This window comes from Chrysemys picta, chromosome 1 (genome assembly GCF_011386835.1).
Source record: "Chrysemys picta bellii isolate R12L10 chromosome 1, ASM1138683v2, whole genome shotgun sequence".
Taxonomy (NCBI): Eukaryota; Metazoa; Chordata; order Testudines; family Emydidae; genus Chrysemys; species Chrysemys picta.
In genome coordinates this window covers 327,985,146-328,012,676 of record NC_088791.1, presented here as the reverse complement: position 1 = coordinate 328,012,676, position 27,531 = coordinate 327,985,146, and the positions used below count along the sequence as shown (strand labels likewise).

At 40.9% G+C, this 27,531-nt stretch overlaps 1 protein-coding gene across 5 annotated transcripts in view; it reads right to left on the bottom strand.

Moving 5' to 3' along the window:
• SLC36A4 (solute carrier family 36 member 4) overlaps nt 1-27,531 on the bottom strand; it is a 235,408-nt gene that overhangs the window by 95,487 nt on the left and 112,390 nt on the right. Inside the window, exon 11 of one of the 5 annotated variants that reach the window (XM_065581648.1) lies at nt 12,768-16,932. The exons of the other annotated variants lie outside the window; for them this stretch is intronic. Within the exon in view, the coding sequence (XP_065437720.1) occupies nt 16,898-16,932 (35 nt within the window). The 3' untranslated portion in view covers nt 12,768-16,897. Of the gene's footprint in view, nt 1-12,767; nt 16,933-27,531 lie in introns of those variants that run through there. 5 annotated transcript variants of the gene reach the window in all.

Below are 27,531 nucleotides of genomic sequence, written 5' to 3'. Positions count from 1 at the left end.
AGGACCCTATGAGGTGTTAGTTGAGCACCCAAAAACTTGAGACACCCAAAATCAAGGAAAGGACTGGGTAACAAACTGGGGTATCAGGGAACTGACAGAGTTTAGCAGCAGCATCTCTCTCTCTCTTGCTTGCTGAGGCAACAAGGTGACTTAGAGTTCTGGATGCCCCAAGAAAGCATCGCAGTGTTTATGAAAAGACCTGCTCACTAACACAACATGCAAAAACCAATTAAATAAGAGCCCTATTTACAGGATGTAGAGTTTTATTGCCAAAATGTAGGAAAATTCTCTCTCACTCATCTTCTCAACATTTTTTCGTGTAGAAAAAGCAGTATGTACCCGGAAGTGCACTTCACAGGTAGGTGACCATTATCTCCATATCACAGATGGGGAAAACTGTTCTAGGCCTTAGCTAAGTGAGTTGACCATGTCCAAACAGCAAATAAAGAGGGAAAGGAAGAGATTTCAACTCCTCAGCTATTGCTCTAAGCACTAGATCAAACTGTACCTAAAATACAAAAGACTTGAACTTAACGATGGTAATTTTTCAAAGGTGTTGGGTTCAAAAGCCCAAATACAGTAGTGTTTTTACAACAATTAGAAATTTTCAAAAGCAAAAAACAAAGGTCATGTCTAATTAGAATAATAATAATTTTATTATTATTATTCAGACATATGAAGACATGGAGAGTGATACAAACAGCCGTCTTAGAAAAGGATCAGCCATTTAAAGGTGAGTTAAATTGAACAGAATTAACTTTGGGAAGTCTGATTTGAGGGGGGTGCCTTGATTAACTTGACCATATAAGCATTTAACCCTCTCCCAGGGTGATTATAGCTATTACAGCCTTACAATGCTGCACATTTCCCTTTGCTTTACTTGGCTTTTGTATACATCAGAGAGACTCTGAATCAGAGGGAAAAAGCCCAACCATTATTCATTGTTTTCAAGGTGTTTTGTATTGTGGTAACATAATATATGAGTGACACTGAAAGGCAGACACTATGAGTATCAGAATAATTAGTAACATAAAAACCTATATTTTATTAATATGGTAGCTAAGACTACTCAGGACATCCTGCTTTTAACTATTTTCAATAAGCAGATTCTCTGTAAATGAACTGAGATTGCCCCTTTGTCTCTAGACCTGGAGCTATTCAGGTAACGAACGGACAAAGAGGGATTTATTGCACTGCAAGATCATACCAGCAAAAACAGTGTCATTTTTAATGAGTTATATCTATGGTAATTAGTAGTAATTCTCCAGACCTCAAAAGCAACTGATAATTATGCCTCTCTTGAGAACACTTGGACGAGGGAGTAGGTGGCAGGAGATGAGGATGGCAGCAAAAGAAACCTTCATTCACTCAGCATGAACATACATCGCCGACTTAGTGACCAGTACCTATAGGGGAGTTCTGGAGCAAAATAGCCAGTTCCACTGTTGTATTTAATATTTCTCAGTAACTGAAACCATACATGTGGGGAGGAGGGGAGAGAGAATAGGGAAGACTATTCACAGAGAGCAGGGATAGCAAAAAAAAAAAAAAGTCCAGTTTGACAAGTACTTAATTTGTTAGGAGATTCTTTGTAATTCAGTATCACTATTTTAAAAAATTGAGCACTGCAAGGAAGTAACTAAGCCAACAGGGTTCTTTTTTTCCTTAACAGATCATAGTTTCTACTTTCTTCTCATAATTGCATGCCAATGTGCTAAAAAAAGATACCTGGATTTTGGAACCTGGCAATAATTAATGATTTTATGTTTAGGATTAGTGCATGTAATCCAAAGTATTAAAAATTAAACTAAATTGACCAAATCCTGTGGCACACCCATAAACTGTAATTGGCTCCTTCAAGAATCCTAATCCTCTCTTGAATATTCACATATAACTCTTAAGGTACAATTCTGCTCTGGAAAGTAACTATGCAACACTTGCACCTTCTTGCTCATCAGAGCTGCTCATTTTCTGTGCATTCACTTTATCTGTTTAATTGCGAAAGTTCTTACTGCCTTTTCTCTCTCTTAGCTAAACCCTGGTTGACAAAAGATTTCCTAGCATAGCTATGTTGGTTACTATTATGGGGTGGAGGGAAGGGGATCACACCTCAACCAACATAGCTATGCAAGCAAAATCTCTAGTGTAGATGCAGTTATACTGGCCAAAAAAAGTCCAGACCAACTACCAGCATCACACTAATAATATATGTTTATAAAACATTTTCTCCCCCTCCATGAATGATCACATCCATGTGGGATGTGAAATTATACTCAAAACAGAATGTACTATTTTGCTCTTAACAAAAAAAATCTGAAATAAATGGCAAATAAAAGGGCTTTTGTTTAAAGGCTATAGAAATGCTACTGTAATTCATCCACTTTACAAGCAAGCAGCAATCACAGGGAATCAATTTTAGTGGTACTACAAATTCACAGTGGCAGTACACGCAATCTAAGAATGAGCAATAGTATTCATAAAATTTATTTAACAGTTTCCTGGAAATCTTGTCTGATTTCCAATTTCAGAATCAATATTTATTTCTTCCATTACTAGACCTTATTCCATCATAAAATTATGTTACGAGAACATGGGTCAGCACTCAAGTCAGTCAATGACAAAGTTAAGCTTGCATGTACAACTACACCAAAATATAGCTTCAAGAAAAAAATATAGTGTGCTATTATACTTCATATGAAAAAAAATAAAGTGATTTTGTTCTTTAAAACCACTGGTATATTTAAAATAACCTCCTGTAGTGACTTCTGTATGCAGTTATCTAACCTAGACATCATTTTTAAACTTCACTGCTTAAATAAAATATTTTGGGGATAAACATAGTTTATTCTTGAATTTGAGTCAATTACATACATTCCTAGAATCTGTTGTCCTATCAACAAATTACTTGTTCAGAGAACCACAATCTTATTGTCCTGAAGCCAGCTATAAACATATAGAATCATAGTATCAATCACAGAATCATAGAATCTCAGGGTTGGAAGAGACCTCAGGAGGTCATCTAGTCCAACCCCCTGCTCAAAGCAGAACCAATCCCCAACTAAATCATCCCAGCCAGGGCTTTGTCAAGCCTGACCTTAAAAACCTCTAAGGAAAGAGATTCCACTACCTCCCTAGATAACCCATTCCAGTACTTCACCACCCTCCTAGTGAGAAAGTTCTGTAAGACTTCATTACAAATGACACAGTAATATTTTCAAAACGAACACCAGGCTTCATTCAGATGTTTAGTTGTAAACTATATTTAGAAATACTGACATTATAGAACCATTGTGCCTGTGTGGAACCCCACCGACCTATAGGTGTGTCCACCTGCATGCATCTGATTTCAGTAAAGGGACCATAGTTAGAAAAATTTTTCAGAAAAAGTATAAATAAGATAGAATTGTGAACACTCAATAGTAGATAATAAGGCTGCAGAGCTATCACAGTTTAAGTTATATATATCATGAAAAGCAAGCTTGAGTCGTTTGTTAATTTCACTTTGTTTGAAATTTCTAGATGGAATTATACTCAGGCACAATTTGGGTGCATTTATTTATAGTAGGTACTAAAATATATTAAGATCTTTTCTTCAATATATTGCATTTCACTTCCCCCGTGTCTCTTCCGTTAGTCCAGGACATCTAACATCTTTTGCACTCTTGTCTACTTTGCTATCCTTCTTTTCTTCTACCAGGTATCCACCTTTCTCCCATCCCTCTATCGAGATTCTTCCTGATTCCAGACTTAGACACTAATATTATAACATAGAATCTGGAAGCAGTCGCACCTATGGCTTGATCCAAAATCCAATACAATCAATGGTGTCTTTTCATTGATTTCAATTGGATTTTGATCAGGCCCAGAGCTGGGAAAATGCATTGTTTAAAAGAAGTATAAATCAGGAATTTAAATTAGAAAATGTAAATTCACTGTTGCAGTATCTGCTGGTGAGCACGAGAATTCACATAGCAGAAAATAAACCGTACAATTACATTGTAATTTTCAGCTATTTCATGCAGGAGGATGACTGGGAAGAGATAGAGTTAAATGGAGACTCAAAGATAATTACCATTTGATTTGTAAGAAATAATTGCTATCTGATTATACAGTATTTAAGTGTAAATACACAGCAATCACACAGGGCTTAACTCAGCAGAAACAGTTGTAGTGTTCTAACTTCAGCACCAGAGAGTATAATCCAGATTTAGAGCACTTTTCTTTCCTAACCTGTGAAATGCAGCATTGAAAGGCAGTGTTTTCTAGTACTGAAGCAGGGGTTTTGGGGCGAGGGGTGGCATTTGAAGTACCATATCACTGTAGAGCGCACTAGTTACTTGATATCAAAATCTTTCTGTACTCTAAGGGCCACTATCACCTGTACACATAGGCTGCTCATATGAGGGACAAGAAATTCGGTGAGTTTTGCCTTGCCTAGTTTCAAAAGCATTCTTCCCCTGCACTATGGGAGAAAGTAGCAGGAGGATTGGTGTCTTAGAACAGTGGTTCTCAACCAGGGGTACCTATACCCCTGGGGTAGGCAGAGATCTTCAACTCAGCTGGATATTTGCCTAGTTTTACAACAGGCTACATAAAAAGCACTAGCAAAGTCACTACAAATTAATATTTCATACAATGACTTGTTGATACTGCTCTATATACTATACACTGAAATGTAAGTACATTATTTACATTCAAATTGATTTATTTTATAATTATATGGTGTCAAGGCTCCTTCCCCACGCTGAACTTTAGGGTACAGATGTGGGGGCCTGCATGAAAACTTCCAAGCTTAACTACCAGCCACTCCCAATGTGCTAATTCCCTTCCCTGGGTAGCCTTGAGAGACTCTTCACCAATTCCCTAGTGAGTACAGATCCAAACTCCTTGGATCTTAAAACAAGGAGAAATTAACCATTCCCCTCCTTTCTCCCACCAACTCCTGGTGGATCAAGATCCAACCCCCCTGGATCTAAAAACAAGGAAAAATCAATCAGGTTCTTAAAAAGAAGGCTTTTAATTAAAGAAAAAGGTAAAAATCATCTCTGTAAAATCAGGATGGAAAATAACTTTACAGGGTAATCAAACTTAAAGAGCCCAGAGGACCCCCCTCTAGCCTTAGGTTCAAAGTTACAGCAAACAGAGGTAAACACCCTAGCAAAGGGTACATTTACAAGTTGAGAAAACAAAGATAAAACTAACACACCTTGCCTGGCTGTTTACTTACAAGTCTGAAATATGAGAGACTTGTTCAGAAAGATTTGGAGAGCCTGGATTGATGTCTGGTCCCTCTTAGTCCCAAGAGCAAACAACAACCAAAACAAAGAGCACAAACAAAAACCTTCCCCCCACCAAGATTTGAAAGCATCTTTTCCCCTTATTGGTCCTTTGGGTCAGGTGTCAGCCAGGTTACCTGAGCTTCTTAATCCTTTACAGGTAAAAGGATTTTGGAGTCTCTGGCCAGGAGGGATTTTATAGTATTGTACACAGGAGGGCTGTTACCCTTCCCTTTATAGTTATGACATATGGTAAAAATGAGAAAGTAAGCAATGTTTCAGTAATAGTGTTCTGGGCTACTTTTGTATTTTTATGTCTGATTTTGTAAGCAAGTAGTTTTTAAGTGAGGTGAAACTTGGGGGAATGCAAGACAAATCAGACTCCTGAAAGGGGTACAGTCATCTGGAAAGGTTGAGAGCCACTGTCTCAGGACAATGGGAACCTCAGAAGTCTCTGCACTGGCGCCCAAACCTTGCACATCCCTCTGATGAAAGATATAATACAGCCCTACAATGACTAGCACCTGAAATTCAGGAACCTAGAAAAAGGATCTGTGTTCCATCCAAACTATTTGATGAAAGACTGGTAGGAGATTCATACTCTTGTTTTAATTTGACTTTTTCTTGGCCACTTTGGTGGCTTGGGAACAGTTCACCCTACTTCCAGACCCCTTGCTTAGTCAGAGTGAGTTCAGATAGCAACACATCAAATTAGGGACCTGACTGTGCAGTGAGCACTGTGCCGGGGCAGGGCTCCTCTCTGCCTTTTCAAACAAGGTTTGCTTTTCCCCCTCTTTTTTTCTCTCTCATTTTCTCTGATAGTATTTATGTATTTTTTTGTTTTCTATATTTCACTCTTTTTCTTATTCCCCTGCCTCTTGTTTTTAGCTTCTCCTCGTTCCTCAACTCCCCAGAAGACAATATGCTGGTTGGTTGGGGAGCATGTCCACTGGGCCTTCACTAGGCTGAGCCAAACACACGCTCATAAACTGATGTGAGAGCTATGGGGAAAGGGCTGCTCAGGCCCACAGCAGTGCACCTGATATTGATCACTTCTGAGATCTGGTAACAGCATTGATCAAATACTTAGGGGGAATCTCTGCATAACTTGGTTGTTACATGTGGCTTTGACCCAAAACCAGACCAACCCAAAATGAAACTCATGATGCGTGTACATAAGGGCACAAGGCTATTGAAGCATCACTTCTGTCTGCCCTGAAACTCAACACTATGCAGACAGGAGGAGAGGAGAGCTGAAAGGCTTCCGTAAAACTGGATGGTGGGCGCGGACAGAGGCAGCAGACGACAGCAGGAAGAGGAGGTAGCACAGTGTTTCTTCTCTCCTCTAACATGGGGCTTTAATGGGTCTTAGAGACCTAGGGATTTTCTTGAGCTCTTTGTTGGTGAGCTGCAATCCTCCAGATGCCTCCTCAGAACCCACTTTCAAGTTGTACCCAACCATCTGAGCATCAATGAGCCAAGACATTGCAGAAGTCAGTATCAATCCACTGGAAGGGATGTTCAAAATAAAAGTTTGGGAATGACTGTTCTTAAGTGATCAATGCCCTATAAATACTATGGACAAACTGGACTAAATGGAACTTAATGACTGTGGCCAGGCAACATCCGAGAGACAAAAATGAACGAACAGTAAGGAATGATTTTTTATAACAGTCCGGCCCACTCAAAGCCCACCTGGAACAAAGCAGTCCCAATTCACACTTTTCAAACAGTCAAGCACACGGTCAAACTGACAAACTGTCCCCGCAACAGACACTTAGATATTCACCAACACAGCCCCCCTAATGCAGTACTTAGCGTACCTCCTCGGGGACAGATCTCAGTCAAACTCCCTCTGTTAGCCTTTCTGCTGTTCGCGTTTAGCAAAGATTTTGATACAGTTTCCCACAGTATTCTTGCCAGCAAGTTAAAGAAGTATGGGCTGGATGAATGGACTATAAGGTGGATAGAAAGCTGGCTAGATCGTTGGGCTCAACAGGTAGTGATCAATGGCTCCATGTCTAGTTGGCAGCCGGTATCAAGCGGAGTGCCCCAAAGGTCGGTCCTGGGGCCGGTTTTGTTCAATATCTTCATTAATGATCTGCAGGATGGTGTGGATTGCACCCTCAGCAAGTTTGCAGATGACACTAAACTGGGAGGAGTGGTAGATACACTGGAGGGTAGGGATAGGATACAGAGGGACCTAGACAAATTAGAGGATTGGGCCAAAAGAAATCTGATGAGGTTCAACAAGGACAAGTGCAGAGTCCTGCACTGCTACAGACTAGGGACCAAGTGGCTAGGCAGCAGTTCTGCAGAAAAGGACCTAGGGGTTACTGTGGATGAGAAGCTGGTTACGAGTCAACAGTGTGCCCTTGTTGCCAAGAAGGCTAACAGCATTTTGAGCTGTATAAGTAGGAGCACTGACGTGATCATTCCCTCTATTCGGCATTGATGAGGCCTCATCTGGAGAACTGTGTCCAGATTTGGGCCCCACACTACAAGAAGGATGTGGAAAAATTGGAAAGAGTCCAGCAGAGGGCAAAAAAATGATTAGGGGGCTGGAGCACATGACTTATGAGGAGAGGCTGAGGGAACTGGGATTGTTTAGTCTGCAGAAGAGGAGAATGAGGGGGGATTTGATAGCTGCTTTCAACTACGTGAAAGGGGGTTCCAAAGAGGATAGATCTAGACTGTTCTCAGTGGTAGCAGATGACAGAACAAGGAGTAATGGTCTCAAGTTGCAGTGGGGGAGGTTTAGGTTGGATATTAGGAAAAACTATTTCATTCACTAGGAGGGTGGTAAAGCACTGGAATGGGCTACCTAAGAAGGTGATGGAATCTCCTTCCTTAGAGGTTTTTAAGGTCAGGCTTGACAAAGCCCTGGCTGGGATGATTTAGTTGGGGATTGGTCCTGTTTTGAGCAGGGGTTGGACTAGATGACCTCCTGAGGTCCCTTCCAACCCTGATATTCTATGATTCTATGATCTTTAAATAAATCTGAGTGTTATCTGCATAAGAATGGAATGCTAATCCATGACATGTCACCATAGGAGCCAGGCAAATGCTAGATAATAACAGGTCCAACACAGAACCTTATAGGATGCCCGAAGAAACTGGAAAGGTAGCAAAATTTAACAAACAGAAACAGAGATTACAGACAATTGGCTGAACATGATCCAAACCAAACAGGTGCAGTTCTTGTGAAGCCCATATAAAAGATTCCAAATGAATCAGCTGGTTTGCACAATATGAAGTGTCAAATGCAACAGAAATGTTCAGCATCACAATGGCAGCTAATATTCCACTGCCAATACAGGAACAAATTGTTCACAACCTTAACCAGCGGGGTCTCTTTGCTTCAAAGTGGTTGAAAACTAGATTACAACACTCCAAATGACTGTACACAAGATAATTGATTAGCTTTGAATGCTTCATGTCCCTTAGCGGTAAGGGTATATTAAAAACAGGACAGGAACTTGAAAGTATGTCTGGATGACCCAGTAATATCTCCCCCCAGAGCAGGGGTTAATGGAAGTGGCACTTAAGATCTCCAAATTCTAATTATCAGAGTAATAAGTAGAGTGTGTTTGTATATTGTTGGACAATGTCTTATTGTCCAAGGAATGAGCTCTCAGACATCTAGGTCTACACTTCTAAACTAGCTCTCAGATGTTTGACACGCCCAACTGTAAAATATAAGGGCCATATTCTGTGAGGGTGAGACTCAGCTGGAGTTATGTCTGCAAAGAATTTGCCCCTATAAAACATTTGGCACAGTGTGGAACCAGCTCACATAACCTGGCTGTTAATCTCCAAATGAAATATGCAAGATAATGAATTTAAGGCTTAATTTTCAGATGAGAGGATAAAGGCTCACAGAAATCCACTTTTCCCAACACATATTGTCATGGGCAACAGCATCCATCAGTGCCTGTCTGCACATGCATTTACCCATTTTGCATGTGCACATATTTTTTGACAGCACTCTTACAACCTTTCCGGTTCTGCTCTCTGAATGGACACCAGTTGTACTGATGGGATCCAACTGCTGAATACCACATGCTTCTAAATTCCCTGGGTCTGGATCACTGTTCCTGCTTTGGCTCAGTCAGGATCAATTCCTAAGCACAGACCCTATGTGTCTCACCCCTTTTGCAGAAGAAACCTACAGTCTGGCTGTCTAGACCAGGAGTGGGCAAACTTTTGGGGCTGAGGGCCACATCTGGGTGGGGAAATTGTATGCAGGGCTGGGGCAGGGGGTTGGGGTGCGGAAGGGAGTGCAGGGTGTGGGCGGGGGTGCGGTGTGCAGGAAGGGGCTCAGGGCAAGGGATTGGGCTAGAGGAGCGGTGCGGGGCATATGAGAGGGCTCAGGGAAGGGGGTTGGGGTGCAGGAGGGGTGCGAGGTATATGAGGGTACACTGCAAAACGACAGGTTTGGACCCAAGTCGCAGCAGGACTCTGGCTCAGGGTGGGTCCCAGGATTCGGGTCCTGAGCACTTGCTGATACAAGTCAGACAGATGTGTGTGTGGATAGTAGGAGAGTTTGGTCTCAAATCTGAGTCTGAGGCTGCATTTACAATGTTATGTAGACATACCCCAAGATACTTTTGTATTGGTGGGGCATATAAGTACCTGGAAAGCTACAAGAACAATGTATAAAACATTCAATTTGCAAATACCTGGAAGATGAAGGGGTAATCACTAGCAGCCAGTATATTTTTGCTAAGAACAAATCATGCCAAACCAGCTTGATTTCCTTCTTTGACAGGATAGGGGGATTGCGGTGGACATAATATATCTGGACACTAGCAAGGCTTTTGACACAGTCCCAAATGACATTCTCATAATGAAGCTGGAGAAACACGGGCTTGGTAGAACTAGCATTAAGTGGATAAATAATTGGTTAAACAACCACAAACAAATAATATTATTAATGGAATGATATCAGATTGAAAGAGTCACACATGGGGTTCCACAGGAATCTGTTCTGGGTCCCATGTTATTTCATATCTTTATTAATGAGCTGGATGTAGAAATAGAGAGCAAACTAATCAATTTTGCAGATGACACAAGGCTGGGGGGCAGGAGGTTGCAAACACTTTGGAGGATAGAACTGAAATTCAAAGGGGTCTTGATAAACTGGGCTATAGACAACAAAATGAAATTCAACAAAGACAAATGTAAGGTGCTACACTTAGGAAATAAAAATCAAATGTGCATATATAGAATGGGGAATAACTTGGCAGCAGCACTGCTGAGAAGCAGACATGCTAAACCCGTGGAAAAAACACAGAAATTGGGCTTGTTTTTGGCTTAATTGGCTTGTTGGCTAGTTTTTGGCTGGTAGCTTGTTGCCTTTTTTTTTTTTTTTGATCAGGGGCAAGAGGGAGAGAGAATCAGGGGTGCACAGTGGGCCAACCACAGTCCCAGACAGCACGCCGGGGGGATCTAGTCACAGAGAGTGCTGGGGTTCTTAGGGATTGGTTTGTTTGGCCTTGTTTTGAAATGGGATTAGCTTGATTTTTGGATTATTGTGAAAGTCGGGGTGCTTATTTACTGCGTGAAAGTTGGCAACTGTGCGAAGGATCTGGGAGTTGTGGTGGATTACAACCTCAACATGAATCAACAATGTGACGGTGTTGCAAAAAAAGCAATTTTGGGTTGTATTAACAGAGGCATAGCATGCAAGTTACGGGAGGTGATAGTACTGCTCTACTCGATGCTGGGTAGGCCTCAGCTGGAGTACTGTGTCCAATTTTAGTCACCGCTATATAGAAAGGATGTAGAGAAACTAGGAAGGATCCAGAGATGGGTGACAAGGATGATCAAAGGGATGGAATGCAAGTCATATGAGCAAAGGCTTAAGAGAACTGGGTATGTTTAGTTTGGAAAAGAGGCAATTAAGGGGGGGACATGACAGCAGTCTTCAAATACTTGAAAAGCTGCCATAAAAAAGATGGAGAAAAAATGTTCTCTTTTGCCACACAGGGCAAGACAAGAGGCAAGGGGTTCAAATATACAGCATAGCGAATTTAGATTACATCTCACAAAAAACTTCCTAACTGTAAGAACAGTAGGGCAATGGAACAAATTACCTAGGGAAGTCATGGAATCTCCTTCACTGGAGGTTTTCAAAGGTAGGCTGGATAACCATCTGCCTTGGATGGTTTAGACACAACAAATCCTGCATCTTGGCAGAGCGTTAGACTAGAATACCCTTGAGATCCCTTCTAACTCTACAGTTCTATGATTTTATGATGACATTCTGCTTCAACTTCCTTTGAAAACATGGCCCATGCTGGTTTCAATCAAATATTTAAAGAAAAACACAAAATCCACACATATACTTTGTAAAGCTAAGATTTTAAAGGAGGACTCTGGGATTTTCATGTCCATCAATAATGATGACTGAATGTCAAAACTACTTCTAACCAACATCATAGCCATTTCTATTATATAGCCTGATAGAGTTCTAACTAACAATACTTAGCATTTACAGAATACAGCTCCTTCCTTTCATTGTAGCTTGGTATACTAAGACTCTACACTGATGCTCAAGGCTACAACCAGATTCACAGCCAGATCTGTAATCTTCTGAAAAGGGCGCAAAACTTTTCTACTTAGGAGAGCCAAAGCTATGTCCTGTACACAACATTTCTGTAAAAAGCAACAGAGGGTCCTGTGGCACCTTTAAGAATAACAGATGTATTGGAGCATGCATCTGATGAAGTGGGCGTTCACCCACGAAAGCTTATGCTCCAATACATCTGTTAGTCTTAAAGGTGCCACAGGACCCTCTGTTGCTTTTTACAGATCCAGACCAACATGGCTACCCCTCTGATACTTGACAAAATTTCTGTTCATTGTTTTTTGAAACCTTACCTAAAAATGTGCAAAAAAGCCAGATATTATAGATTAAAACAAACAATTCAAAAATCAAAAGATGTGGCAAGATTGGCCAGCATATGATCTGGGCTCGTTTATATCTGTATTTCAAGTAGTTGGTTGCTTTTTCCGCCACTCTTCCCAAGTAACCAGATTCAGATGTAAATTTAGCATTCAGAAGCTAATTAACTTTAAATTATCAATCTCAGAAAGGTTACATTTGTCTATAAACAAAAGATTATGAATTCAAATCAAAACAACTTTAATTTGCTTCAAGTTTTAAACTCTACAAGCAGGGCCTGTGCATCAGATGTGGGGGCATATTCTCAGTCAGATTGTCTTATTTGCCCAAATGTAAATGTGATGAATTAAAATGATTTATTTTAATCCCTTACAAATTCTCTATGGGACTAGAGTATTAAGCTTTTATAGTGTGATTTGAAAATATTAGAAGCTTAGATTCTATTTTTGTAATTACATAACATCTTTATTCTCTATTTTGTAGCAGCTAAACCACGGCAGTTACCTATACAATTATCTCACCCCCCCCCCCCACCCACTCCCCCACAGACCCCTTTCCATTTTTCAAAGTGATAGGGAATGACCATATTGTTCAAAAGGAATAATAAAGAAGTATAAAGCGTATGTAACTTAACAGAAAGTCCAACATGCCAACTTTATATCCCCTTTGATTCATATACCTCCAAACTTGATTTTAGACAGATGAATATGTTTAAATCTGGATAATTAAGCTTACCTGTGTGTTTAAATTTAGATTCAGACTTACATTTTTTGGTTGCTTAACATTACTTCACCACATATATCAAAAGCACTATATAATCATAAAATAATAAATGAAAAATCATGCTTTATATTCCAGCAGAATAAACTAATATCAAGTTCTGGAACTAAGCCTAGTGATAGATCCAAATGCAAACATTAACTATGATTTTATTATATTTGTTATCAACAGAAGGCAAAGGCAGAATTATCTTTTATCTTATATTCCTTTCTACCCAGAACATTTACTGACTTAACAACAGAGACTGCTACTGGCAAATACGTTAGTAGATGAGGCTTTGTTCTGTATCTTTTAAAAGATCGGCTTTTATCTAGTTCAGAGTGAAGAAACAACTGTGCTGTTTTTAAGAAAAAGTGGCAACATTTTGGCAGGTGAAACGGATACAAAAATAGACCAAGCATCTCCCTATTAATACCAAAGAACTTCTGTCAAAATTGGAAGGGTTGAAATTATGTTTATTAATTGTAAGGATCTCTGCTACCAAATCACATTCTCATCAGCAAATAGTGAAAATCCAAGTATTTCTTTGAAAAAAAGCTCTCTCTCAGTGTGTGTGTGAATGATTTCTACCTTGCTAAAATGAAAAATATATTTTTAAGAATCACTGTGACCAGAGTGCTCTTTCTCAATACCCCCTTTCTCGTGCTATGTGTTTTATACTATTTGCAGTGGATTTAATATATGGGGACCAGATCTTTTTGACCTTGCTCCTTCTGCTTTGCACCATTCCAGCAGACCAAAGGGGATTTGAAGGAAGAGATGAGGATTACCACACTGTGAGGTAATTTGAGTATGAGGAAGAAAAAGAAGGAAGGCAGAAGGGTAATGAAAATAAGAACATGTAGTGACAAAGAAGCGCAATAACTTGACAGGATCCAAATAATCTTAATTTTTTAAAGCGAAATATAATCAACTATCCCAAATGATGCACAACCAGGCCATTATTGGTTGACTGATCTTCTTGTAGGAGACGGAGCAGAGATGAGGTATCTGAAGGAGAGTGTAGTGACCTTGTGTAATTCATGAACGCTGTTCCATGCATAATAGGCCAGCAATAGCAAATATTTCCTTGCCTTCCTATTTCTTAATGGCCAACAATCTGCATCAAAATTTTGGCTGCCCTGGACTAATTCTTACTATCTTTGCACACAACAATGCTCCACACTATCAAAAAGGACTTAAGTGATTCTTTAAGTGCTTATCATCATCCTGTGTTTTTTTTCATACAGCACCTGTAAATGATCATTGATGTCCTTCAATTGGGAGAAAGCTTGAGCAACACTGTGTAAGACAGACACATCGAAAGAGTGTCTAGACCAAGAAAAGCAGGTGAACCAAAAAGAAATTTGTTTTCAGTGTTTCTAGTGACAAGCCTTTCCACATGTCTCAGGTCTGAACTATAGATTTGCATTTACTGTTCAGATGCAGACAACTTATTTTCCAATTTTATTCTCAGTTTATACGATGCCTTTCAACACTGGGACCGAGTCATGTGGGATTTTTTTTTATACAAATATCACAGTTCCATTAGAAACTTTATCACTTCTTCTGCAGATGTTTTGCTAGAAGCCACTGTGTACAGCTAAATTAGACTGAGGTTAAAACTGTGAACGCTAACTAAAACATACACTAATGAGCAATTAAACAATCCTTTTCTGGTGAGTAACAGTTGCACCAGCCATCTTCACAATATGTAAGTTTGCAAGGAAAATTGCTCACTCGTAAGGATAGATTGTTTTTTGTAAAAAATTAAAATGTGGACATTGTCAGAAAATTGACTAATGGCAACTTCTTATTATTAAATAGACTTCACCTCTGTGTTTTTTCGGAGCCATATTTACAAAGTTTACTGACAAAAATGCATTTTACTATTTTTTTAACTTTGTTAGCCCTGCCAAACCAGCACACCTCTGAAAAAATGACCTGGATTGACATTATCTTCAGCAAACTGTTAATGAAGTTCCAAATGCAGAATCTTACCAGTCAAGCTTATAAGAACCTAGCTTTACTGTTAAGCACAATTTTACTCTGAAAAATTATTGTGTCAGAATGGCATTGTGAGATGTCTTTTAGCCAGTGACCATTTTTTTAACATATGATCATCATAGCCAAACCATCATTTTAAAAAGATGAAAAAATATTATAAAATGGTTTCAGTGATTTATAGCTAGAGTTGCCAGTCTTTAAAGAAGTCATGCTGTATACTTTCATCACTATTGCCATTCTTACAGTGGCCACAATGTGCTACACACTATACAAACATGAAAGGTAGCAGCATCTGTACCCTATGGAGCTTACACTTTAAAAAGACCAAACACAGAAAGCCTTTTCCCATGGGCAGGATGTGACTGTGCAAATTCTGATACCAAAAGAATATTATAAAATGTAAAGACAAACAGACTTTTCCCAAGTCTGTTTCCCCATGCCAGTTGTAGAGTTCTCAGTAGAAGAAGCCTTGAGGTGGGATTTCAAAGGAGAGAAGGCAGGAGATGGGTCATAAAACAAAAGCCATCCTCTCAACATCTCATTTATTTATCTTGACAGATATCTATCTTCCTATGGCAAGACAATTCCAAAGAAAAGAAAGAAGCTTGTGATTATGCTAAGGGTGCCTTTGCTGTTCCCCATAGCATTTTATTGACAAGGTTTTGACAACAATTAATCAAACATCAATAAGAATAAATATCTAATCTTACACTATGGGCTGCAATCATCAAACTTCAAGATTCATTTGACTCTTAGATTCATAGATTTTAAAGCCAAAAGGGACCATCTAATCATGATCATCTAGTCTGACCTACTGCATAACATTGGCCAAAGACCTTCACCCAATAATCTCTTTATCAAAGCCATAACTTCTGCTTGAGCTATACCATAATTGTTAGAATGATATCCAGTCTTGATTTAAAGATATCAAGTGATGGAAAATCCACCACATCCCTATATAAACTATTCCAATGGTTAATTACTTTCACTGTTAAAAAATTGTGCCTTATCGCTAGTCTGAATGTATCTAACTTCAACTTCCAAACTATTGGTCGGTGAGTGTTTCAACCCTTGTTTCTGGGCAATTGTCTTGGCTTTCTTTAGGAATATGGTGTTAAGAAGCTCCTGTCCTCTGATTCTACATCACTTCTAAATAGCATCAGAAAGTTTTGTAGAGTAATAAGCAACTTTTATTTTTTTCTTTAATAAATGATACGCAAGATATATGTTTAACAATACTACTCGGTCATCTGCTTCTTATGTATCCAATCCTCTGTCCTTTGTCTATTTAGATTATAAACCTTACAGGGTCCTAGAACTAGACAAAAGAAAGGTTAGCCCAACAGAGAGATGCCTCTGCTAGACACCTTTCAGGATTCTGAAACTATCCCATCCAACACAGACAAACTATCCAACTCTTCTGACATGGGAGTTGGTACAGAAAGAAGGAAGTGGACAATGTCTACTTCTCAGAGAGTCACCTAGTACATTCCAAATACTTCGTAAATAATAAATTGTTTTGATGCTGTTAGGGAGTAAACAATTGTTTGAGCCTTTTTGTAAAGGATACTGTAAATGTGTACTCAGGTATATAAACAAGGAGAGAACATTCTAGAATTGCAAACCCTTTTTCAGAGAAAGCCCTGATTTTCATCCTAGATGAGAACATAGAAGAGTTAGCAGTTCCAATATTACCTATCTTAAATGCTATTGTGGGGCATTCAGTAATAGTACCCTGAGGCAAATTGTCATATATTTTTATATACAAATATAAAAACCCTGATGCATACTTGCTAGATAAATGGCAACAGAGAGAAGGCATGACTTATTCTTGAAGGTGAAGCACCAGGAGCTGTCATGTTGCTACGGTCTTCAATAGCAACGATTTGTGAGTGGGAAGCCCTATATAAAGTTGTGGTGATGCAGCCTCGTGGTCATCCAAAGATCACTGTGGAGAGTTCTGCATCCAGAAGAATCCAGCTGGTGAAATACAGGAAACTTTTGTTTAATTAAATCTATAAATAATCAAACCATAATAAAGCTAAAGATTTCCCATGAGGAGAAATACAGCATGGTCTCTCTTTTTCTATCTCTACTTGAAATTCTGATAAAGTTAGGTTCCTCCACTGATGTTTGACACATGATTACTAGTCAGCTTTGGAAAGAATAATTCCATTAGGCATGGAGCGCATGAGGCCTTCAGTTAATATATTTATTGATTAACATTTGAGAATGATCCGATGAACGCACAGCTGGGAGGTAGATTTTCGTGTTAGGCTACATCTACACTACAGGGGGGAGTCGATTTAAGATACGCAAATTCAGCTACGTGAATAGCATAGCTGAATTCGACGTATCGCAGCCGACTTACCCCGCTGTGAGGACGGCGGCAAAATCGACCTCTGCGGCTTCCCGTTGACGGCGCTTACTCCCACCTCTGCTGGTGGAGTAAGAGCATCGATTCGGGGATTGATTGTCGCGTCCCAATGGGACGCAATAAATCGATCCCCGAGAGGTCGATTTCTACCCGCCGATTCAGGGGGGTAGTGTAGACCCAGCCTTAAGCTCCTATATAGGCATATAAATGAAGTGGTCTGATTTTCAAAGATGCTCAGTACCCATCAACTCCCACTGAAAACAGTAAGTGCTGCTGGGGGCTGAGCATTTTCGAAAATCTGGCCACTTATTTAAATGGCGAAATGAGAACCACAGGGTGCTAAGATCCCTAAGGGCTCCAAAATGTCTCCCCCTCTCCTGCCCTCAATCAACTGATACATATGCCCCTGCAGCAAAAGGCAACTATCAGTCCAGGGGATGAAGACTGCATTTGTGCAATCTGAACATTTGAATGAAAGGATAAAGATGGATGCTCTAAAAGGGGATAGCTCCACAGACGAATATTTTAAGCTGCAGCTTGTAATAAGCATGATCCATTTAAGTGTGAAAAAGATGTTACTTCTATAATTACAGACAAAGCATTGTTCCTGAACATTTCAATTTCCAAATACTTTTTTAGTTCCTTACAGTGATAGTTTGATAACTAACTGTACTTTCTCCCAGGAAATCCTGTTTATCTGCAGTGCCTTTTATTAATCAGGCCCATGCAACATGGTATCTTTTTATCCCTTTAAGCATATCACTTTAGTTCAATTATTAGAAATTACTCTAAGTATACCAATCAGCCACTGTATCATTTCACTTTAAAGTGAGGCTGGTTTCACAGATTTCACTGGGTGAAAAAAATGAGGGCCAGTTTCCATTTTACACTAATCTTGGCCTATTTTCCTGTAATTTTTGTTTTCTAAATCTTGTTTTCATTTCGTTCCCTCACCTTCTCATTATCCATTTTTTTCATCTTTTTTGGCAGCTGAGAGAAACTCATTCAACCTAATGACATGTCTGCCTATGACATTAGCAGCAGGAAAAGTCAGTACTTGTTGATGAAGACACGGCTGTTGCCATTCAGTTTTGTAAAGCAGCACATATGTTTCTGATACTACACAAGTGCTTTAATAACATTTACCTTGTTTCAGGAGCAATGGAGTTCCGATATTAATTAGAATTCAGACTTTTTGAGGCTAAAGGCAATTTCACTCATATAGATTTTAGTAAATCATCTAAAATGTTCCCTGTGGCTATTGAAGATTCATAGAATATCAGGGTTGGAAGGGATCTCAGGAGGTCATCTAGTCCAACCCCCTGCTCAAAGCAGGACCAATCCCCAACTAAATCATCCCAGCCAGGGCTTTGTCAAGCCTGACCTTAAAAACCTCTAAGGAAGGAGATTCCACCACCTTCCTAGGTAACCCATTCCAGTGCTTCACCACCCTCCTAGTGAATGAAATAGTTTTTCCTAATATCCAACCTAAACCTCCCCCACTGCAACTTGAGACCATTACTCCTTGTTCTGTCATCTGCTACCACTGAGAACAGTCTAGATCCATCCTCTTTGGAACCCCCTTTCACGTAGTTGAAAGCAGCTATCAAATCCCCCCTCATTGTCCTCTTCTGCAGACTAAACAATCTCAGTTCCCTCAGCCTCTCCTCATAAGTCATGTGCTCCAGCTCCCTAATCATTTTTGTTGCCCTTGGCTGGACTCTCTCCAGTGTTTCTACATCCTAGTGTGGGGCCCAAAACTGGACACAGTACTCCAGATGAGGCCTCACCAATGTCGAATAGAAGGGAATGATCACATCCCTCAATCTGCTGGCAATGCCTCTACTTATACAGCCCAAAATGCCGTTAGCCTTCTTGGCAACAAGGGCACACTGTCCACTCATATCCAGCTTCTTGTCCACTGTAACCCCTAGGTCCTTTTCTGCAGAACTGCTGCCTAGCCATTCAGTCCCTAGTCTGTAGCAGTGCATGGGATTCTTCCGTCCTAAGTGCAGGACTCTGCACTTCTCCTTGTTGAACCTCATCAGATTTCTTTTGGCCCAATCCTCTAATTTGTCTAGGTTCCTCTGTATCCTATCCCTACCCTCCATTGTATCTACCACTCCTCCCCATAGGCACCAACTCCATGGGTGCTCGGGGGCTGGAGCACCCACGGGAAAAAATTGGCGGCTGCTCAGCACCCACCGGCAGCCCCCCATCCCACTTCCCCTGCTCCAGCTTACCTCCGCCTCAGTCTCCGCCTCCTCCTCCTCCGTGAGCGCAGCGCCGTGTCCTGCTTCTCCCCCCTCCCTCCCAGCGCTTGTGCCGCGAAAGAGCTGATTCACGGGGCAGGGAGGGAGGGGGAAGAGGGGGAACGCAGCACGCTGGGGGAAGAGGTGGGGCCAGGCCAGGGATTTGGGGAAGGGATCCAATGGGGCAGGGAGGGGGCGGAGTTAGGGCAGGGACTTTGGGGATGGGGTTGGAATGGGGGCAGGGCCAGGGGCGGGGAAAGGGATGGGGGGGCACGGGCACCCACCGCACCGGAGAAAGTTGGCACCTATGCTCCTCCCAGTTTAGTGTCATCTGCAAACTTGCTAAGGGTGCAGTCCACACCATCCTCTAGATCATTAATGAAGATATTGAACAAAACCGGCCCTAGGACCGACTCTTGGGGCACTCCGCTTGATACCGGCTGCCAACTTGACATGGAGCCATTGATCACTACCCATTGAGCCCGACGATCTAGCCAGCTTGCTGTCCGCCTTATAGTCCATTTATCCAGCCCATACTTCTTTAACTTGCTGGCAAGAATACTTCTTCACCAAGATCCCTTGTAGACATTGAATTTTAGAGTAATATTGTTTGGCATGTATTATTAATTCCAGTCTTTTCTTGCTTAGTAATTAAAAAAAAAGACATAAATCCACCTTCTATATAAAGATCTGAGATTTTTGCTATAGCTATTTATTGAAATTGTCCACCTTTTTCCTGGATACGTCTCTTAATATTAAAAGTATTTTTTTAAAGTTTCCATGTACTATAACATTATGCAGGATTTTTACATCACCCTACTTCCTTATCCCTGCCATATCAGTAGCGTATTATTTAATTCAATAAATAGAAATATATACAATTAGGACAAATAATTTCACACAGTTAAACTTGGCCAAACCAAAGCAGTGAGTTATAGAGTATATAATTTGTTAAATCTGCAATTTCAGCCTAATTCAAAGGGAAGCAAAGTGGCTTCATGTGTTATTTCCCCCTCTCCCCCCAGGCTAATGTTACTGAATAAATTTCTACAAACTGACTCACTTCAAAAGTATTCTACAGTTTTACATCATAGTCCTTCCTATAGTTCATCCCTTCAAAAAAAATAAACCACATTCACACAGTTCTTTTCTCCTATATTGAAGATTACATTTTAACACACGAACACACACACCCTTTTTAAAAGAACATTAAAGTTGCAAAGTTATCTCTGCAACTATATTTTATTTTTAATAGATTAGACTTACCCATTTTAAGTTAAAGGAAAAGCACATTGGCTAGTTATTTTTTCATTAACGGATATCAAATAAAATAGAGATGACACACTCAAGACAAGCAATAATTACTTATGTACCAAAGAAAATCCATTAAAAATATTATTTAAGTTGCAAAGTCAAGCATTCGAAAATGAGGAAATGCCTGGTTTATGTTTGCCCACTCACCCTCAATTCTGCCGCTGAGCATCCATCTTGTGCACTAAGTGAGGCAAGGGTATCATGGAAAAAATAGTATGTTATCATGTGATTAAAGACTGTATTGTAATTTATATGCTCAAGGAACAGAAATAAGGTTGAACAGAAACTGTAAACCTAGCATTACCAACCAACCTAACACACTGACTTATCAAACACCTTTCCACAACACTGCAGCAGCAACAGAGTGCTAATAACCCCTCCTAACACACACACTTTGAATTATCTCCTAGGTAAGATGACTGTTTAACTTTTACTTCCATTCCCCTCTGTCAGATGTAATCCCAGGAGCACTGACTAATGTAAAAAGGGACACAATTAACTTTCCCAGACTTTTGATTGCCTTTTACTTCTAACTCCTGCTTTCAAACACCCAGTGATCTAAAAAGAGACAACACAACCTATATTGGTAGGTTTGCATTTCTTTTACCTCTGCTACAATATACACTGCACATGTTCTGGGGAAAATGCACATCCTATCCACAATTCAATTTCCACAACACTAGCCACATCAATTTCTACACAAGGTGTAACTGTTTCTTTTGTGCTTACAAAATCTCCATGCACCCCTAGCAAAGTGACAGCTCGACCACACAGAGCCAGGGGCACTGTCCTTCTCTCTCTTTTTACCAGATCTTTTATCTGCTATTTTGTTACCCAAAAACAAATTCAAATCTTTATTCTTTCCTGAACACTGGGTAAAAGCCATTTACTTAACATATAATTCAAAGGGCTATCCTTAGAGGGTTTTACCAGAGACCCACCCATCTGCCTGCTGACACTCTAACAGAGAATTACACAGAGAACAGAGGGAATTATGGCCTAATAGGATCCTATTACAGGAATTTCTACTAATACTGACCGCTACAGGGGACGGGACAGAAGGATCCCAATTCAACCTCAGAGCTTCATCGCACGCAATGGCTTCCACTCTGAGGAATTACAAATCAGAGGCTCAGTTCCGTCCACACACCTAACACCTAAATGTATAAGACAGAAATTCATTAACCGGAGTCGCCAGTAACTGTCACCAAAATATCGGGTCCACCTAGCTGAGAGCCAATAACAGCCAGACAGGGATAAGGAAGAGTTGCTTTATTCAGCAGAAGAAAGGAGAGCCTTGCACCTTGGTACAAAGACTCTGTCTTACACACATTTTACCATTTCAATTATTATCCTGGGGATTTGAAATCCCCATGCTTATAATTACTTACTCCTTTCCTTCCACTATGCCCTCAAAGTTTCCAACCTGTTCTCCAATCTCTCTATCTATTGCCTGCCCGCTTGGGCCCGAACTCTGTTTTTCTCCGACACCTCTCAACAGCTTTCTTGGGAAAGCAGAGGAAGGGGGTCCCTCTTCCATCTGCTAGACTGAGCACAGGGTGAGAAGGCAGATTGCAAGCAGCTTGCCTTCATTCCTATTCTTTGCTAGCAGTGGGATTAAATTGCTACATATGTATACCGGACTTGTCCTTTAACTATGGGTGGTGTCTAAGCTAGGGAAATCCCTTATGCACAATCTCTCTATTGCTGAAGAGTATTGAGTATGACAACCCCTAAGGTTGTCTCCAGGAGAATTCAGAAGAGGAGACGGGGTTCAGACATAATCTTGCTGGTCTGCTGGAAGATGAAGGGGCATGATGGTTCTTGAAGAGCCCAGGAGGAGGTTTGGGGTTCCCTTCCCATCTTCTAAAGGTAATAATTGGGGGTAGAGTTTAAAATCTTCTGGATCACACCATTACCCCATCCACATTGTATCAAAGAAATAGGAACGCCAAATTCTATGTACCGCCAATGGCTGCCAGCAACTTATATGCAGTGTTGTTGTAGCCATCTCGGCCCCAGGATATTAGACAGACAAGGTGGGTGAGGTAATATCTTTTAAAAGAGATCCACCTTGTCTCTGTAGTAAATTATATGTGATTCTGATAGACAGGAAACTTCTACGGGACTTTGCATAAATAGTATTGTAAGACATTGCTAACATTTAAAATCAGCAATAGGAGACCTATATTCTATTAGCATCAGGAAATAATTAGCCACCTATGTCTTCTCATACCGACTGTAGGATAATAGGCTCCTAACACTATATAAATCTAAAAATGAATCAAACATTTAATGAAGATATTTCTATTCATGTTTGATTTGATTAATCCTCCCAAGCAACCACAACCACCAAAAAGCACACAACTGGTTTTTGATTACCAAAAAATGTTTATTTTGACATTATTTGATAGTCAACCATATTCACACTTCAAAAACGTGGCATATTGCTTTAAAAATACTTCAAGTCTGTGTGTATTTCAACATATTTCCTATAGCTATGACATCAATCGAAAAAGTAGTACATGGCACCAATAGGTACAGAAACAAAATAGTTGGCCTCTTTTGTTTTCACCTTCCTTTTGCACTATTATATTTTTTTAAAAATTAGACAATGATAAGAGAGAGAAAATTCACCTTTAAAGCCTGTGCCATGTTTAACTCATCACACTGTACCTCAGACCCGGTCTACATTAGACACTTTTACTGGCAAAGCACTGTTAGTTGGGGACACAGGAAAGTAGTAACTTTCACAATTCATGTCAACTGCACCTGTATTCCCCCTCTGTAGTCCACCACGAGCATCAACTTTAAGCTCCCAGTTCCTCAGTTATCACCTTTTTTGGATAGATACCTGTCTCTCTCTCTTTCTCTCCCCCCAACCAGGATTTTTCCAGGCTGCAAAGTTCACTGTTTACAGCGTGATATTCCCAGAAAGTCACACTGCCGCAACAGGCCTGAGTATGTTCTCTGCTTTCTCTCCGGAGGCTATGAACAGCATGACGGCCTGCAGTTATAAGTTATCACACAGCTCTTAACAAGCAAGCACATTTATTCTTAAGATGAAAGCACTGCAGAAAAAACATATTAAAAATGATAAAAAAAACTTACATGGAATCATGGAAATGTGGGACTGGGAAGGGACCTTGATAGGTCATACAGTCCAGGCACCTGCACTGAGCAGGACTAAGTATTATCCAGACCATCCCTGACAGGTGATTGTCTAACCTTTTCTTAAAAACCTCCAATGATGGTGATTCCACAACCTCTGTAGATAATTTGTTTCAGTGCTTAACTACCCTTACAATTAGGAAGTTTTTCCTAATATCTAACCTAAATCTCCCATGCTGCAATTTAAGCCCATTACTTCTTGCCCAATCCCCAGTGGATAAGAAGTACAATTTATCACTCTGCTCTTTAAAACCACAGTTTATGCAGTTGAAGACTGTTATCAGGTCTGTTATGGGGGGGAAGGAATAGCTCAGTGGTTTGAGCATTGGTCTGCTAAACTCAGGGTTGTGAGCTCAGTCCTTGAGGGGGCCACTTAGGGATCTGGGGCAAAAATCAGTACTTGGTCCTGCTAGTGAAGGCAGGGGGCTGGACTCAATGACCTTTCAAGGTCCCTTCCAGCTCTAGGAGATAGGATATCTCCATTAATAATAATTTAAAAAAAAAAAGCCCCTCTTCCCTCTCTCCCCCCGCCCCCAGTCTTCTCTTCTCCAGACTAACCAAACTTATTTTTTTTTCAATCTTTTCTCTAAGGTCATGTTTTCTGCACCTTGAACCATTTTTGTTGCTTTCCTCTGGACCTTCTCCAATTTATCCACATCTTTCCTGAAATGCGGCACCCAGAACTGGACATAATACTCCAGTTGAGGCCTAAGCAGCGCAGAGTAGAATGGAAAAATTACTTCTCGCATCTTGCTTAAAACACTCTTGTTAATTCATCCCAGAATGATGTTTCCCATTTTTTACAGAATTACACTGTTGACTCAAATTTAGTTTGTGATCCACTATAACCCCCAGATCCTTTTTGGCAGTACTCCTTCCTAGGCAGGCATTTCCCATTTTGTATTTGTGGAATTGATTATTCCAGTCTAAGTGTAGTACTTTGCATATGTCCTTCTTGGATTTCATCCTATTTATTTCAGACCATTTCTCCAGCTAGTCAAGATCATTTTCAATTCTAATCCTATCCTCGAAAGCACTTGCAATCCCACCTCCCCAAGATTGGTATCATCTCCAATTTCTAAACTTTATTAGCATACTCTCTATGCCATTATCCAAATCATTTATGAAGATACTGAATTGAACTGGACCCAGGACAGATCCCTGTAGGATCCCATTTGACACGCCCTTCCAGTTTCACTGTGAATCATTGATAACTACTCTTTGAGTACTGTTTTCCAACCAGTTTTGCACCCACCTTATAGTAGGTTTGTCTAGGCTGTATTTCCATAGATTCTTTATGAGAAGGTCATGTAAGACAGTATCGCAAGCCTTACTAAATTGAGATATAATCACATCTACTGCTTACCCCAATGAAAAGGCTTGTTACCCTCTCAAAGAAGGATACTAGGTTGCTGTGTCATGATTTGCTCTTGAAAAAATCCATGTTGACTGTTACTTATCACTGTAACGATGTATGCATACCCTGGCTCCTGTCGGGGTGGACAGTGGCTGTGCTGACAACATGGTTACTGTCTACCAGACTGTCTTGTGCCTCACCATGATGAGGTCCAAGGGTCAGAATCAATACAGCAGCCTTTGAGTTCAGGGCAGCATGACCTAGTGACCAGAGTCAATACAGTAGCCCCTGAGTTCAGAGGAGTGTGGCCTAGTGGCCAGTGTCAATACCACAGGGATAGCATGGCTTAATAGCCAGAGTCAATACCTTAGCTCCTAAGTTCAGGGCAGCATGCCCTAGTGGCCAGATTCAATACTATGGCCCTCGAGTGCGGGGCAGCGTGGCCTAATGGCCAGAGTCCATATAGCCACCCTCAGGTATAGGGCTGTGTGGCCTCGTGGCCAATATCCCAAGGGCTGCCACCAGGAAGGAGGCAGTCCGGTTAGGGGGGCCCAGGCCCACCCGACTCCACCAGGACCCAACCCAGGGCCCTAACAGTGATGGAGTGGTCTGCCACTGGGTCAGCAGGGAATCCCACCAAACCATGCTGATCTCATATGGGTGGGAGTTACCACTCGTTCACCCTCCCTGGGTCACGTCCTCCTACGCTTCCTGAAGCTGCAGTCAATGGGGGCATCGGAGTCTCTGGTCTCCTCAGTGCAGGTAATTCCTTGAGACTCCATTGGCCACTGATCTCCTGTCTGGATCTTGGGATCTCCGGCTCCCGCAGGCAAGGGTTGTGATGGCTCCTCAACTGGAGCCTCCACCAAAGGTCCTTCCTCTCCGGGGGTCAGCCCGGACTGAGCCAGGCTGCTCCCTTTTATACTAGCATAGTACTTGGAGCATGCCCAGTACGGTCTGAGGGGTGGGAATTCCTCTGCCCATAGTGTGGGGTTAACCCCTTCAGGCCTAGTGTGGGGTATGCACACCCTGTCACAATCACCTTATTATTTTCTAGGTGCTTACAAATTGATTGTTTGATTATTTGTTCCATTATCTTTCTGGGTAATGAAGTTAAGCAAGCATACTAAAGAGCTTACCAAAGGTCACCCCAACTACAACCGCCATCTCTAGTAGGTGTCAATCCTTCAAAACGCACGACTGGGTTTTCCCCATGGTTACAAGTTCATAACTGTCTCAGACTCAGAACCAGAACAACCATGAGTAGTTCAGTCTTTCCTTTATACAGCTTGATCTTAGCCTCATGTACCAGGGGATCAGCAGACACAGATCCACTCCTCAGGGTGTAGCTTCAAAAGGAATTCTGCAAATCTAGAGGGAATTTGCAGTCACCCCTGCCTGCATATTCCCCAGGAAAACCACTTAACACTTTTTGTTCCAGAAATCCATTCTTGTCTGACATATTGTTCAGCATAGTCATTTGAACCTCCAGATCTCACATCTGTCAAAAGATACTTAAATTTAATTCAATTAGGTGTCTCAAGGACACCACAGTGGTTACAGTAACCACTATGCTCCAACAATATGTGACAATAGCCAACATCCTGGATGCCTCCAAATCAGGGTTCAGGCCAGGCCACAGCACAAAGAAAGCTCTAGTGGAGCTAAAAGACCTGTGTTCCTCTGGTCATGTTCACTCTGCTGAACCAACACCAGTACTACAGGAAATTAGCTCTTGGATGAAGAGCAGCTGGCACAAGCTGTATCTAGGCAAAACTGCAGTGATGCTGGTCAGAAAGGGGAACTGCTTCAAAGAACTGGCTAAGGCATTGTCTCCACCTTACATCAAAGTCATAAAGCCCCCATTTGTTAAAGCTGCGTGAAGGCTTGGAGTCCTGCTTGACTCTTCCCTAAGCTTCAATTACCAGGCTGCATCAGTTTTTAAAAATGCCTGCTTTCCCTTTCAGCTTTCTAAGATACTTGATGCCTTCCTCCCAGATAAGGTTTTGGACATAATAATCCATGTATTTGTCAATACCAGACTGGATTACTGTTACTGTTTATATCACAAGCTGAATGTGAAGATGACGCACAGACTTCTGCAGGTA